Here is a 17,564-nt window from a genome sequence, read left to right on the forward strand (position 1 = left end):
TAACGGTAATTGTGTTCGGCGCGAAGGGCGCCATGTTTCCTGCCGCAAGCCTTGCCTCGCCCGTGTCTCCTTCAGCCGGCCGAGAGCGGATGCCTCCGCAGACACCCCGAGGACATCACCGTTGTATCACTGATAAGTAGCTCTGTTAACTTAACGAATCCAAATCGTTTCCTTTTTCATCTTCGGGGCCTCTCTCGGTCGGTGGGGGCTGTTTAATAATTAATTTCTATACTCTCAGGTGTTTTTTCACCACCTTCGTTCTACGTAAAAGCTTGAAGCGCCCACGCGTGTGGTCCGCCTCCTTAACTTATACCGATTCGTGCCTCGGGCGTTTTAGGTGATAAAAGGGAGGATTGTAGAAGGACGTGTAACGTATCAATAAAACCAACTTAATTGAGTCACGTGTCTTTGTGTTCGGGTGGGCCACGTGGGTCCCTAACCCAGTCAGCGGCGTGTGGGACGCCCTAAGAGCCCACTGCGGTTAGGTAGAAGCGTGCCCGACGCTGAGAGCGGACTCGGTTTAGGAACAGATGCTGAATTCGGGGTCAGGAGGGCTAATATCTCGCCTCGCACGGGCCACGTAACGCCCTGAATAAGAACCTCTAGCCGGGTCCACGTGCCCACTCACGTGGTGGCGCCCAATATTTTCACCACTAGTTAAAAACGTAACACCGGTACGCCCTCAATCTGATGGCAAGGATAATTACAGAAAGCCTGATCGGAAGATCCAAAAATTTGTTCCGTTTTAATTTTATCAGTGTAAGCCAAGAAGACAGTCAATTTGTTCTGTTTTTTCCTGCTTTAGTTAATAAAGTTGAATCATCTTATGTCAATTTTAATTTAAAAACATAAAAAGGAGCCTATTTACATCTGGAATATTGCAGCTTTATGACTGTAAAAGATTTTTAAATCAAGTTCAGTAGTTTTTGAATGTACTTCTTACAAACACACACACACACACACTCTCTCCCTCCCTCTCTCTCTCTTTCTCTCTCTTTCTCTCTCTTTCCCTCTTTCTCTTTATCTCTTCTCTCTTTCTCTCTCTTCTCTCTCTTCTCTCTCTTCTCTCTCTTCTCTCTCTTCTCTCTCTTCTCTCTCTTCTCTCTTTTCTCTCTCTTCTCTCTCTTCTCTCTCTTCTCTCTCTTCTCTCTCTCTTCTCTCTCTCTTCTCTCTCTCTTCTCTCTCTCTAAGATATTGGAGAAATAGTAAGAGCGAAGGAAGCGTGGGATAAATTAGCCCGTCTTCACTCGTCGTACACTCTTCCGCAATGTCTGGAGATGCTTAGAGAAATGGTCAACATCGAAAAAACTGAAGAAATGAGTATGCCAAACTTCAGTCATGTAATCGTAAATTATAAAGTGGAGGTTTTGGATTGGAACTAAACGACACACAATTAGCGGGGCAATTCCTAATTGGACTACGTAAGGAAAAATACGGGATGCTTGTAAGTTTTATTAGTAGAGATCCTAACCTAACCACTGAGAAAGTGAAATCTATATTGTTGAGAGAGGAAGGTGTAAATACACTGCAAAACACTTCTGGAGCGTTGGCAAGTAAAAAAATACACAACGAAAGGAGGAGTTACTGTGAAAAGAATAGGAAAGGGAGAAGAAATACTCAACAATACAACAACAATATGGAGAATCGTCAACACGATGGGCGTGTGAGTAATGTGTCGGACGATAATAAAAGGTGCTTTCATTGTGAAGAATGGGGACATATTTCAAGGGTCTGCCCGAAGGTAAAATGTTACCAGTGTGGAAATAGTGGCCATTGGGCAGTAAACTGTAAAAAAAATTACAAGAAACAGTTACAGAAGAAAGAAGCAAATATCGCTCATGTGTGAGTGCAAGCGGACTAATTTCGCCTATGAGAGGAACAGATGAATGGGTACTTGACTCGGCAGCAAGTGATCACATGTGTTATAGACGAGACTTGTTTATGACCTTTGAACCATGCAAGGGAACTGTTTCTATGGGCAAAGGTTTTGCAAAGGTTGAGGGCTGTGGAATGGTAGAAATAACCATGACAGAGGAGTGTGGAGGTTGGACTCTTGGATTGTCAAATGTTCTGTATGTGCCTGAATTCCAATATAATTTGATATCCTGTTACCAGCTAGCAACTAAGGGGATAATCACAGAGCTAAATGATCATCAGACAGTGGGACGAGATGAGGAAGAAACAGTTTTCAGAGCAGAAACGTCAAATGGTTTGTACATACTTAAGGTGGTAAACGAAATAGTTTCCGCGGCAGCATCATCTGAAGTAGAGAGAGAAAATTGCAGTACTACTCTTCAGGGACGAGATGCAGTAGCACTGAGGAGTATCCAGCTGTGGCATGGACGTCTGGGACATCTACATGAAGCAGCCATCAAGAAAATTCCGAATATTAACGTAACCGGAAAACTCAGTGAGCTATGTAATAATACGTGTGTGCAGGGTAAGTTTGCAAAAATTGCTTTTCTCAAGAAGAGTGAGAGATCCACTACCAAACCCCTACAATTGATCCACAGTGATGTAATGGGTAAGTTACCTGCATCACTTGTAGGTGCATGTTATTTAGTGACATTTGTTGATGACTTCTCACGTCACTTGACTGTGTGGTTTATTGAAAGAAAAAAATCAAGTGTTTGATGTATTTAAATGTTACAAGGCGGAGGTTTAAATGTTCCATGACAGTAAAATTAAGGCAATTCAAACAGATGGAGGAGGAGAATATTGTAGTAATGAATTTGAGAGTTTTTTGCGAGAAAATGGAATAGTACATAGGAAAACAGTTGCAGGTTCCCCTGAGCAGAATGGTGTGGCTGAAAGAATGAATAGAACTGTTGCAAATTCTGTAAGGTGCATGCTAATTCAGTCTGGGCTACCTCAGAACTTCTGGGCGGAAGCTGCAAATTGTGCTAGTCATGTAAAAAACCTGTTTCCATCCAGATGAGTAAATGACCAATTGCCGCTAGAGTTATGGCGAGGAGAAAAAATTGATGTGAAAGAATATGAGCGCCTAAGAGTGTTTGGGTGCAGAGGTTGGTTTTGGATTGAAGGGAAAGGAAAATTTGGTAAAAGAGGGGTAGAGTGTATCTTTTTGGGATACCTATTAACCGAATACAAAAGGATATAGAGTGTGGGTTGACAATGTACACAAAGTAAAAATTGTACGTAGTGTAATATTGGAGGAGACTGTGTTCCCTTACATAGAGAAGGCTAAAGCAAATAAAAATGATATGACTACTGGACGATTAACTAATGTTTTAGGTATAAATCATGAACCTAGTGAAATAAAAGTATCTACAAAAAAGGCTGATATGCTCTCATGAAGCAAATGATTGTGGAGAAAATGTAAGCATATGGGAGAACTTTGCGGTTGATTTGTTTGTAGGAGAAGCTGAACCTGATGTAAATAATTATCAGGATAACTCTAAATTTTCAGATGCTAGTCAGGATAGTGATACTGAACCATTTCTTGGTTGGTAAAATAATGAAACATCTATTAAACGGGCCTTCTCTATCAAAACGTTTATTTCTTATTATAAATCGATTTGACTTTGAATGACTCGAAAGTAATTAGACTTGTTCTAATGTGTTTATAGAATAAAGGCAAAATAACTAATCATTTTATATTAATTTGTGGGCGCCAACAACTTTTAAGAAGTTGTAAAACTGAGTAAACATTAAAAAAAATATTTAGATATTTCGACTTGATTATGAATGGCACAATATTCGCAACGTGATCGGGAAATAACCGTTATCAGTTTTCAGTGACATTCCATAATTATCAACAGATATTCATAATTTGTTTAATACCAGTAAAATAGTATCAAACTCTTTGAACCTGTTTTATTGCAAGTCTTCACTCATCGAATGTTTACTATACAAAATTAATTCAAATTTATTTATTGTCCTTACTATTCAGTAGGTAGAGCTGGGTATTTCGTGGAAAAATTCGTAAGTTCATTAGATTAGTTGACATACAAACTTTTTAACTTTAACTCATGTTGTCACTAGACTTAAACAGTATGGTATTGGTTTAAAGTGTATTGAAAACGGATTACTCGTGATGTTACTATTCCGGGGTGTTAGTTTTTGCAAAGCTGGTAAGTTTTGTAAAATTCCTTTACAAATATCTGACCGACCTGTTAGTATAGTTCAGTAGTAACGAACTATGCATTACGATGTCTGTCTTCGATGTACGGGAACTCAGCAACGAAGATTCCACGTCTTCATCCTTGAAACGCCCTTCCGCTGTTTCATGTCTTTGTCCTGGGAACGCCTATCGTCGATTCCAAGCCTTCGTCCTGGAAACGCCTCTCGTTGTTCGTCTTCGTCCTGGGAACGCCTCTTGTTATTTGTCTTCGTCCTGGGAACGCCTCTCGCTGTTTCCAGATGATCTCGTACAGTCAATTATTCCGAATATTTCATTCTTCGTCCTGGGAACGCCTCAATATTACTTCCAATCTTCGTAGTCGGATTTCATAGTCTTCATCCTGGGAACGCCTAGATGTTTCTTATAATCTTCTTACAAATAATAATTCTTCTTCAATTCAATAAATATCTCCAAATTATCAATATTATTAATGTCTACTATTATTTCTTGCCATTCTTCAAAGCATTCTAACAGTCATAATTCCATTTTCTGCAGTAATAAAATGTCACGTCTAACTTATCCGAAGGTTCCTATATAAATCCTTCCGTTTCGTTTTCTCACTTAAAATTCCAAACAAAATTTTATTTTCCAGCAATAGTTTTTGTTATACCTTTTCGACCAGTACCAGATTGTTTTACAAACTCTTAGGCCCGTTCCACAATGACACGGAAACGGAGACGGAACACGGAAACGAAGACGGATTTCACGGAACAGAGCCTCTACAATAGCACGCAAAAGGAGACGGACCCGCACGGACCTGCTCAGCAGTGTTGAAGTCTTCCGTTTACGTTACTCCGTTAGACCAATAGGAGCACGTTATTTATTCACTGCAGTTGTCAAGCTACAGTTGCGCGTTCATGTTAATTAAGATATTAGTTTTGACTAATGTTGGTTTCCATATTTTCGACTACTTTTTTATGCGTGAACAACAAAACAAGATTTGTTTTGAAATTTGAATTGTGCACGTGGGTTTCATCATGACGAATTTTGATGAACATTTAATTTTCATGGTTAAAGATATACCTGCTATATATGAGAATACGGAGAAGGACTACTTTACCACCGCCACAACGCAAAAAAAAAAAAACAAAAAAAAAACAAATCGACTTACTACATTACCAAGTTAACAACCATACATTTCGATTTAACAGGTAGCTCACTTGATACTCGTAGTTTTCAGTTACGTCACGCTCGCTCTTTCTTATTGGCCAAGATTTCTTACGGGTCCGTGTATTGTAGAACGAGAAAAATACGGACGGAACGGAACAATACTCCGTTTTCGTCTCCGTTTCCGTCTGTTCCGTTTCCGTGTCATTGTGGAACAGGCCTTAGTCATATAATATTAAACATGAACTTTGAAAATACCCTCCTTATTGGTTAAACAAAATATCTCATTCCTTGAGCAAAGAAGTTTTACATTAAAATATATAAATACAAAATTACTGACTTATGGTTCATAGAGAAATAAAGAAATGTGCTCAGAAGTGAAATTATAAAATATGATACATTAATTTAGTTCCTCCATTTTGTTATATAAAGTTGACAAGTTTAACCTTTATACTATGTCTGAAATGGAGACACAGTTTATCTAAGTGTGTACCGAATGTACGTAAGTTGGAAAGGTTAATCAAGCCAAAGGTTTGTTCATGTTGCGATGTAACACAGTATTGCAAATACATGTACAATTCAAGGCAAGGGTATGTGACAACAAATTTTCCTTATATAGAACCCAAAAATTTTAAGGAGGTTTTAGAAAGTAAAGGTGCTGTTTTGTGGAAAAGGGCGATGGAGGAAGAAATGACACAACTTAGGAACAAAGATACATATGAAATCGTTGAAAGGCCAAAAAATCAATGTGTACTAGGGTCAAGGTGGGTTTATAAAGTAAAGAAAGGGACAGATGGGAAAATTGAAAAATTCAAGGCTAGGGTTGTTGCCATAGGTTTTAATCAGGTCCACGGTGTTGACTATCAACAAACCTATTCACCAGTCATACAAAGGAAAACAGTGAGGTTCTTATTTTCGTTAGCAGCTTGTAATGACTGGACAGTAGAACATGTAGACGTCTTGACAGCCTACCTGAATAGCCCAATAGTTGAGAAAGTATATATGGAGCAGCCAGAGGGTTTTTCAGAGGATAGGGATAAGGTATGGAAACTAAAAAAGGGTCTGTATGGGTTAAAACAGAGTGCTTTAGAATGGTAAAAAACAATTGACAGCATTCTCGTAAAGCTAGGTCTTCAAAATTTAAAAAAGGACAGGTGTGTGTATGTAAACCATAATAAAGATTTGATAGTCGGACTATATGTTGATGACCTGGGATTGTGGGGTAAATCTAGACAAATTGACTGGATCAAGCATGAAGTAAAAAAGGTAATAGAAGTGAGAGACCTAGGAAACATGTGTAATTTTCTCTCAATTCACGTAAGCGTGCATGACCAAGCTGTCAAAATTGACCCAATTCATTATCTAAAACAGGTTTTAGATGACTTCAATTTGAGTGAGACGAATGCCAAGGGCAGAACTGCCCCACTTTCATTAAACAGTGACGACAAAACTGGAACAGGGGAAGAATCTTTTGACTGTGAAATGTATCAGAATGCTGTAGGCAAATTATTATACTTGTCTAACATGACCAGACCAGATATTAGTTTTGCAGTTAATAAATTAAGCATGAAAACAAAAAACCCAACTAGGAAAGATTGGAATGATGTCAAACATGTTTTAAGATATTTGATAAATACAAGTTAACTCAAGCTAAGGTACAAGAAAGATCAAGCCTGCATCCAGGCATTTTGTGATGCTGATTGGGGTAATGATAAAGGTGATAGGAAATCCATTAGTGGTTATGTGTTTCTATTAGCTGGGGCTCCTATCATTTGGCGCACAAAAAACAGACTACTGTGGCCCTGTCTACTGTAGAGGCAGAATTTAACTCTGTGTGTGAAACAGCTCGGGAAGCTCTATGGCTGATAATTATCTTAAAGGAGTTGGGTCAAGATCAGATAGTAAACAAACCATTTGTAATACAGTGTGATAATTTAGGTTCCATGTCACTAGCCAAAAATGGTTTAAACTCCGAAAGATCTAAACATATGCCAATCAAGTTATGTTTCCTAAATGATCTGGTTAGTGAACGAAATATAAAATTTAAGTATACACCAACACATGAGAATGTGGCAGATTTGTTTACCAAGTCTTTAAATGGGGTAAAAACATCCATTTTTGTGTAAGCTCTTGGTTTAAAGAAATAAGGTACCTATTGTACCAGAAAAAAAAACCTGAATACTTGTATTGCAGATTAAAATGTGTTTTGATTGTTTAAGTGAGTTTAGTTCATAAGTGTGAATTGTCATTTTAATAACTGCCAAGGGGAAGTGTTGTGTGTTAAATATTGTTGTTTAAGTGTTTGTGGCAGTCATTTAAATTGGTATGTTTAGTTTTAAGGTTGGTAACATGTTAAAAACAATTGTTGCAATACATATTTGTAGTAGTAGTGTTTTGACGCGACCATGTTTAAGGTGTGATGTGTGTAAACTTTAGAAGAAGTAAAATTAGTGAATCTCAAAGCATGTGTTCTTATTTGCTGTATTCATTCCACGAAAGTGAAATCTTCTAACAATAACAACATATAAACAGTACAGTCATAATTTTCATACATGTATACACATCTATCAGCGTGACACTGATTAAAACCAAATGATTTCACAAATACATCAATTTTTGAATTCCATTCTTTTGATGCTTGCTTTAGACCATACAATGTTCTCTTTAGCTTTAGAACTCTACCCTCTTTGACTTGAACACCTTCGGGAGGTTGCATGTAAATATCATTCTTCAGTATTCCATGCAAAAAGGCATTCTTGACATCTAAGTGATGTACATGCAATGACTTACTGTTAGCTAAACACAAAAATACCCTCACAGTTGTCAACTTTGCCACGGGGGCATAAGTATCATCATAATCATAGCCCTTTGTTTGTCCACAACCCTTTACAACTAATCTAGCCTTATATCTCTCCAAATCTCCATTTTTATCTTGTTTCATTTTAAAAACCCATCTGCTTTTGAGGAGTTTCTCACCTTTTGGTAATATGACCACCTCCCATGTCTCACATTCTTTGAGAGCTTTTATTTCTTCATCAATGGCTTTATACCAATTATTTTTGTCACTCCTATCTTTTAGTTCTTCAAAGGTCATAGGTAGCCCTTCGCAATAGCTATTGGCATTCATAGCAAGCTGCACATCATTCACAGAAGACATAGTGACAAAGGCTTCAAAATTCTCAGATTGCCCTGAACTTAACAAGTCTATACAATCACTAACCCCTTCTGTAGATGTGTCACCCCTCTCTTTACTTTCATTCTCTTTAGAACCCCTTTACAACCCACTTACTACATAATCTTTAAGGTATTCTGGGGTCTTTATAAATTTGCGTCCCATGCGTTCGTCTACATTTACTGGTATTTTCTCAAAACCCCTGAAATTTTCAAGTTCCCCTCCTGAATCTGGGTCCTCATAAACTTCCTTTGGAATGTTTTCTTCTTCTGTCTCCTACCATTCATAAGTCCCATATTTGTTTTCTTCTTCTGTCTCCTGCCACTCATAAGTCCCATGTTTTCCCTCAAAATTAAATTTGGTTTCGTTCAATTTAACACTACTAGTTGCCACAACTCTATTGAAATCTGGACACCACAAACGATACCCATTGTCACAATAACCTAACATAAAACATTTTCGACTATGTGAATCAAGTTTACCCTTTCTTTCACACTTAACTTTATGTGCATATGCAATACATTCAAAAACCCTCAATTTTGTCATATCAGGTTTCCTACCATACCATAAGTACCTCTGCTGGTAATTTTCCCTCTGGTAATGCGGATGTGGGACTACGATTTATTAAGTAAACAGCTGTCAATGCTGCTTCTAGCCAAAAGGTATTTTTTAGATTTGATCCAAGTAACATACACCTGGTTTTATCCAAAATGGTCTGATTCATTCTCTGGGCTACCCTATTCTGTTCAGGTACCCTAGGGGTGGTGAGTTCATAATGAATACCCTTCTATGAAAAAAAATCTCTAACACCCTGGTTTACAAATTCCCCTCCATTGTCACATCTAAAATTACAAATCTTTTGTGAAAACCTAGTTGAAACCATAGCTTCATACAACTTGATATAATGCAGTACTTCATCTTTTGACTTTAAACCAAAGGCTACTGTGAAGTGAGTAAAATCATCTATTTAGGTTAACAAATATTTCTTTCCATCAAGCGAGGTAGGATTTATAGGACCACACAAATCACTATGTATTCTTTCTAAAGGTCTCAATGCCCTTACCCTAGTGTGATTATGTGAACTTGCTGTTTGTTTACCTTCCACGCAAATCCCACATAAATCAGTTACTCGTCCAACTTTTCCAATCTCAGGTACAATCACCGACAGTTTTTGTAAATTCTGATTACTTATGTGACCCAATCTAGCATCCCATAGTTTGGTGTTTCCTACAACTGATCAGGCTTCAATTTTACTATTGACAACCTTTGGTAAAATGGGTAGTTTGTACAAATTCCCGTCTCTCTTTTCTATCCCAACAATACAATCACCTTTAGTGATAATGCACTTACCTCTTTCAATGAGGATTTAAAACCTTTGCTTTCAAACCTTGGTACTGATATTAAGTTTTACTTCAAATTCTCTACTAGTAATACATTTTGGATACAAATATTTTTGGTTTCTCCATTGACGTGTTTCTACTAGCACATCACCAACATCTTTAGACACTAAAAATGTTTTATATTTCGCTACACCTATTTGCACTGGGTCATCTAATTTCTTACGATTTATTGCAGGAACACTTGCCATCACAAGATGATCAGTAGCACCTGAGTCTATAACCCAAATGCTATCATTACCAAGGTTATCTTCCATTACACAACACTGATTAACTGAAGTTAAGAAACTGTACATAGGAACTTCTTCTTTCTTTTCCTTCTGCAAGGTGAACATTCTTTGATGAATTCACATTACTTGACTGGTCTCTTCCTATATTTTGTGCTTTTCCATAAATCCCACCTCCTGGTCTCCAACACTCATTCTTCTTGTGACCCACGATTCCACAGTTGTGACATTTGAATGGAAATTTAGTCTTCTGGGCTGTGTCCTGTGACCCCTTACTATTTCCTGGTCTGGTACCTGATTTTGCCGGCCATCTTGCTCCTGAAAATGCGACAGGTTGAAAGTCATATCAACTTCTGTTCCCTTTTCTTTCCTTTCGAGAATTATCTTCTTCAATTATTTTCCTGATGAATTCCAGTGACAATTTATCTGCACCAAGTGTCTGAAGTCCAGATACAACCCCTTCCATTTCTTTTGGCATAGTGAGCAGAAATCTTATGACAACCCCTTCTTCATCATGTAGACCTCCTAGCTCTCCTGCTGTCTTGAGTCTTGAACTAATCTGTCGAACCTCAGGCAGTACTCGTTTAATGTTTCTGCACTAGGCTTGTATTTCATTGTATGCAATCTCTTATGTAGTACCATCCTACTTGCTGCACCTTTCTTTTCAAATCATCTTCGGAGTCCAGTCCATACTTCATACACAGTTTGTTTACCCTTGACATGTTCCAACTGATTATCCTGGATCCGCTGCACGATATAGTTCTTACATTTTCTATCTATGCGCCTAATTTTCATTAATGCCTTTTTTTTCCGAATCTTTAGTTTCCTGTTTATCACCATCTTCCTGAAGATGTGATGTTTCCCATTCATACAGTGGTTTAGTTAGATGTTCCAACACTTCCCTTTCATCTAGGAAAACTTACATTCGAAATTTCCGATAATCGTAATTCTTCCCATCAAATAACGGTATCCGGAATTTTTCATCTTCCATCTTGTTCCCAGTACACAAAGATATAAACTTATTATATTTGACTGCATACTGTCCTTTCCTCTGATCCGTCCCTGGGCCCATAACCTGTTAGAAGGCATGGTATTTTTGATCAGATATACAAGTAAATAAATGTAGAACTATTTTATAGCACTCATCACTTTTATTACCGTCATTTAATAGCTGAGAAAGACAACTCTGAACATGGTTCTGAAAGGATACAACAGACTTCACGTAAAGATAAAGAAACACTTCCTGTACCAACATGACAAACATTAACACAAACAAATATTAATGTTAGAACCATACATAATAACAATAATCATGTAAACTATGTCATACATAGTAAATTGTATTGTTTTCAACAATATTCAAAGTTATTTTGATATATTTATTCCCATACAAATCAAAATAAATAAACTGATAGCCACACAGGCCTAATGGAAGTGTGAGCTGTGCGGTGGACTAGTGTTGGAGCGTGTGTGGGTGGTGGTACGCAGGTGAGGGAGATGCTCAGGGCGCGCGACTCCAACGGGGCGCGCATGCTGACGCTCATCACAGAACAGTTCCTCTCCGACCCGAGGCTGTTCCTGTGGAAGACGCAGGGCACGCCCATGACTGACAAGTGCCGGCAGCTGTGGGACCAGCTGGGTGAGTGGCCCCTACCCCCTCCTCCCCTCCTCTCACGGCGTGGTCGTCGCAGACGGTAACTCTGTACGATGCAGATCTAGGACTGTTGAACATATGGCACACACAAAAATATTAAGTTTCTTTTAAGTGCATTCCTAATGTGTTAAGTGTCAACTTTATACAAACCAAATAATTGTAATCATAAAGTTATACCTTTTCCTGTGGCGGGTAGACTAATACAGAACATCACTCCTCTCAATAAAATAACAAAATATGTTAGCTCTTTTCCTGCTCGTCATCCACTCTTCAGCCAAAGTTAAAGCCACCTGTCTCATTTAACATATTAGTTGTGTACCACATGCAGTTTCCTATGTTTCCAATAAAATTATATATATATATATATATATATATATATATATATATATATATATATATATATATATATATATGCATCAATTTAAATAAAACTATTTAGGAATTTTTTTTTGTCTATATAAGAAGTTAATAATGCTGTCTTGATTACCCTCTTTTATCGCATAATCATCGCACGCGCATAATAGTGGCACCTATATTTTAGGGTGTCAAAATTTGGATAAAAAATCTCTCGCTTAAACGTCGCATGATGTTTTTTGTCCTGCTATTAGATTCTGAGCGCTTTGTGTGGGTATTTTTTCCGTATAAAACAATGTTTTTTAAAGTAGAAATCGAATATTTATTCAGACACTTACTTATTTAATTAACGAAAATACAAAGTTGTCTGATGTGTAATTTTTCTTTTAAAGACTTTTTAAACGTTATAACCTTTATCTGTTCGTTTGCGTCGCCGCAGTGTACCACTTACAAAAATGTAGCCAGCGCTAGTTGGCATCATTCATGTTTGGTTATGTTGCTTCCCATGTAGAGCGCACACATGTAGTCGAATATCGATGCATGCAACGCGTGCTCTCTGTCGAGTGCCGAGTTAACTACATTTGATGGCCCGCACTCTTTCGTGGTGTGTACTACGACGATAGCTATGCATTCGTTCAGGCTCCCATTCGGATTGCAGATATTGTTTTTCTATTTAAAGTTAAAGAAAGGTTTTTTTGCATGAGTTATTAATTTAAATTGTTTGGCGTGCTCTTTTATACTTCACTTTTAAAATAAACGTACTTTCTATGAATGGGTTTGGTTTTTATGAATAACTTTACCTAATAAAAATGTTTTTTTCGCATAAACGTTGCACCCCTACTTTTCAAACTGGATTTTAGTATAAAATGTGCGACGATTATGCAATAAAACACAGTAGGTTACATGGCCCATGCACTTTTTGCCTGTACTATAGTAAGGAATCACTCTAGCATTTTCCGGGATTGATTTTGGGAAACCACGAAAAACAGAATTTGAATGGTCGAACCAGGAGTTGAATCTGGTTTCATCTGGAATGCTAGTTCCGTGTCTTCCCATTGTCTCTCTTGCCTCATTTCTGTCCTGTTGCAGAGTTTCACCTTCCTGCAAGCAGGACGTGTGACCTCGTAGTATGTCGTCCTGGCTTCTCCAGCCACCGTTACGTCTGTTTCAGTGATGAGCAAAGTTTTGTGATTTGAGTGATCGCTTATCAAATTGATTTTTGGGGAAAAAAATTACATACGTAATAAGAAACTTATTATTAGATTTGCTAATCTTCAATCGTTCTTTTTTATGTAAACTGCTTTATGGTATGTTATTTTAACATTTTATATTTGACAATTTTGAATTGGGAAGGGTAAATATGTATTGCAGTGGCAACGCTCATGTAAGCAATATGCTCTTTGTTGTGAATCAGCCTTTGACAGAGTGCCGGCCAGTGTTGCTAGTTACCCTGAGCTTGATTTTTCGCACCACTAGCATGGAATTTTGTGCATTTCAGAATCTATTTCAGTACACATGAAATTTTTATTTTTTTTTTGTAAAATTGAAAGCATAGTAAATGAATTGAGGTGTAGGATTAGTTTGCTTCTGACCCATTGGAGAAGGGATATTCAGCAGTTTGAACAGTCGAAGATCACAGTGTTTGGTTGCGTGGAACGGACGTGAACACTTCTGGACGGTGCGTGTTGCGTGTGCTAGGGGCGCTGTGGGTGTGTGTCGTCCTGAACCCGCACTGCACGCCCACGGAGAAGCTGCACTGGAAGGTCCTGCTGGAGAAGTGGTCGCTCATCGATGTGTGCCCGCAAGAGGACCCCGACTTCCGCCCCCAGCCACCGCCTCGGCAGGACGGGGTGAGACACCACAGACCCATGTGCCTGTGCATGTATGTTGGACACAGCTATTAGTTGGTTAGGTACTCTCTTGAAATTATTCAAACTAATGAAATATTTTTGTTGAGTTACTTAGTTTAATTTTGGTCATGGCAAGAATAAAGTCAAATATTTACCGACAGGGTACAGTCTGAAACCACCGAGACTGAGGATCTGATTATTTTATGGGGGCATATCTACGCCTGGAATATAATATTTAGCCTTCCTCGAATGTTGACATCTACAAGCGTGAAAAGCTAGGTCCTATGCCATGTCGAGCCATAAAATGTAATATGGAAGTTTTACAGCAAACTGTGGCTTAATATCTGAATAACTAAATTGGCAGACCTAATAAAACTCTTAAATATTCATACCAAACACTTCTGAATTCCAGCTGACCTTTGTGATGTTTGTTTTCAATATTAGTGGACTTAGTATGCATGTTTTTGGGTTTAAGTATTTAGGAAGATATGGATACATATGGAACTTTAGTTTGCAAGTCATCACATTTAGCTTTCAAGCATAAACCAGATGTTTCTTATCAATGCAGTTATGTAAAGTTATATTGGAAAACTGTTTTTTTTCCTTCCCATAATATGTTCTGCTAAAGTACTTGTACCGTACAGTAGTGTATTTGTAAAAAGCATAAACTCTGTCAGGTTTATCTTAGTATGCATGTGAAATATGCCATTTTTGCAACCTTAAAGTACAAGCAAGACACAACAAAAAAAAAAAACACTTTTATTTGGATGCATTTAATGTTTTTTATTTCTAATGAATTTTCATTGCATGTATGTTGCTAGTTTGTTTTTTTAATTTTACCAAAGAAGAGTAAAATGTCAGTTGAACAAAATATGAGTGTAACATATTTTGCAGCTGATGTCTTAATTTTCTACAACATGCTTTATTTAACTTATGTACATATTTGGGTTTAGCATAACACTAGTTAGTTGAATAGAAAGCAATTTTCAGGATTCAGTGAATAAGCACACTGTCAGAATACTCAAAACCATATGTGCATGTATGTAAACTGCGCAAAATAAAAAATAAATGCACAGTGACTCGGTTGTAGAAAATAACTGGTTTTGTAATCACAGGAATTCTGATGTTTAGGGACCTAGCTCATCATATCAGCAAAATGAGTGTGCTCGCAAATAAAGTTTCTACAAAAATCTCTTGCACTAGCACATGTTATAGATATGTTTGTGTAAAAGAATAATGTAAAAAAATAAAAAAAACAGGAAAATAGATGAATGAACAACCTTCCCCGGAATTTGAGTGGGAACTAACTGTATTATTCTGTTAATAATAATACTTACATAAATAACAGAGCTCAAAGCAAGCACCCTAAATTGGTTCGGAGCCAAAGTAAGGTGATACAGCACAAGTGTACGTAAAGCCTGGAGACGCCGCCGAGCAATGATCGTAATGAGCATCCAGCCAACCTCTCTGGGAGCTGGTTCCGTGACCCCAGACATCACAGCAAGGAAAATGACCACGGTGTGACGAGGTCAGGTTCAAAAAACAGTCTCCAGTCTCGTAGGGAATCACAAGCTGAATTCCTGATCACTGGACCACTTTCATATAGAGATTCATGTCTGAAAACACTTTGACATTCAACAGCTAAGTACTTTGTTGAGAAGTTTATTGGTCTTAGGAAAACTACAGAATAACAATAAAAATTCTCATTAATTTTAATTATTATATAATTTATATTATTATTATATTATTTAACAAAAAAATTTAACTGTGCTTTACAAGCATTGCTGGAAGGATATTGACACTATATATCAAACATCAGCATTCATTATAGCAGTTTAGGAGGACTCCACAATGTATACAGTTGTGAGCATGTGTTCAGAAGGGTGTCTCACAGCGGCTTGTGTTCCCGCTGCAGATCCACATACGCTACGACTCCTCAGACAGCAGTTCGGACGAGGATGGCGCTGGGGGCGGGGGAGGCGGTGGGGGTGGGTACCGACCGGTGGAGACCCGCCGCCCCAGAGGGGGCAGAGAGCGGTCCCGCCACGCCCGGCCAGCAGCGTGCATCCTGCCCAGGACTGTGTTCCACAGGTGAGAACATGCTCTGACTCGCAATCAGAGACCCACTCAACGAAGGAGCATTAAATATTACCTGTACGTTGTTTAAAAATATACCAGTTTCATTCCACGTATAAAATTTTCGTTCCTATGAAATTTTTAATTTTTAGTTATTTAATTTTACAACACAGTTTATGCTTGTATTGTTTTTAGTCAACATTTATTTATTTATTTTTGCTTGTACTCACCCTTGGAGCAGGAGTGGGGAGAGCGGTGGAGCCGAGAGACAAGGAGTGGGAGTGACGGTCACGTACCAGTGTGGCCGCGGCTGTTCACATGTCAGCTTTTCTTTACTGTAGTGACACTCAGGCTGGACAGTGGGCATACACAAGTCTATTGCTAAAATAAGAGTTGATGACCTACCACATTCCAAATATCTAGTGATTGCCAATGAAATAGGTGTTAATCAAATTATTCAAGATCCAAACAAACCATCTCAATATTGAAATATAAATTACAAGAACAAGTGGAGAAAAAAGCAGCATCACTTAAGACTGCTAGTGCTCGATTTGCATACTTCCCTAATCTCTGCTTTCATCTAGCCACCTACTTGCAACCTTAAATGCCTTTCTGTGCAAACACTGTGACAAGAGTGACAATACTGTATAATTTTTTCACTTGTTTGACTTTCCCATATGTTCCTTTAAAGTTTTGTACACACACTTCCTCAACCTTTCAGCAAGTTTCGTACATTTTCCTCATTATGTTTAGAAAATAATATAAGGAAATATGCATATAAGAAAACCTATACAGGGTTCTACCATAACCCAGGATTGGAAAATCTTGACTATTACGTACGTAAACAAATAGTTTTGAGCAGGTAATTTTATATTAAAGCACTTATTTCATGAACACCAAAATAAGGTATTGGTTTTTAAATGTAGCATTTGGCCTGTTATCAGTAAGTGTAAGTACAGATACAAAAAATACAAGTGAAAAATTTAAACCCGTGAGCCTTAGCCAGTTATCCAGATTATATTTGTTCTGGATCGCCAACTTCAGAAGTAATACCCTAGTTTAATGCCCAGTTGAATTAGTAACACCAAGGTTCTCATTGCTTCATGAACTGTGATATTTTTCTTCCACCCACTGCCCAGACAGCACAGAATGGACAGTGTTTAAGACATGTTAAATTACTGTGTATTTTAAACACCGGAACCTTACTGGGGTTTTTCAAAGAAAAATTGCTCTGATTCAAACAGTTGAGCATTGTAATTGTGAAATACATAGTCTGTAAATTGTTTCTCTAGGAAATGTTGTGGAAAGGAAATTAAATATTTCAAATTAATCGTGTGAAGTGTGATTTGCTTTTAATTCTAACTATTGTTGATCAGCGTAAAGTAGGTGCATACCATGATTAGATACTGTTATGATTAACAAAGAACCAACGGGCCTACTTTTTAGACTCCGTCCAAATATAGATTTATTTTTGTACGTAAGTGCAGATTGATTCTCAAATAACCAAGACATGTTATGTGATGATAAAAAATTTTAATGCATTATCATTAATGGTATACAGCAAAATGATAGAAACTCTGAGC

General features: G+C 37.7%; 1 protein-coding gene across 1 annotated transcript in view; it reads left to right on the forward strand.

Annotated features, from left to right (window-relative positions):
• The window catches only part of LOC134546236 (zinc finger SWIM domain-containing protein 4-like), a 451,294-nt gene that overhangs the window by 353,020 nt on the left and 80,710 nt on the right, over window positions 1-17,564 (forward strand). The window contains exons 6-8 of the mRNA XM_063388904.1: window positions 11,536-11,686; window positions 13,754-13,905; window positions 15,821-15,996. Coding sequence (XP_063244974.1) covers window positions 11,536-11,686; window positions 13,754-13,905; window positions 15,821-15,996 — 479 coding nt within the window. The remainder of the gene's footprint in view (window positions 1-11,535; window positions 11,687-13,753; window positions 13,906-15,820; window positions 15,997-17,564) is intronic.

The sequence above is a fragment of the Bacillus rossius genome, chromosome 1, assembly GCF_032445375.1.
Source record: "Bacillus rossius redtenbacheri isolate Brsri chromosome 1, Brsri_v3, whole genome shotgun sequence".
NCBI lineage: Eukaryota > Metazoa > Arthropoda > Insecta > Phasmatodea > Bacillidae > Bacillus > Bacillus rossius.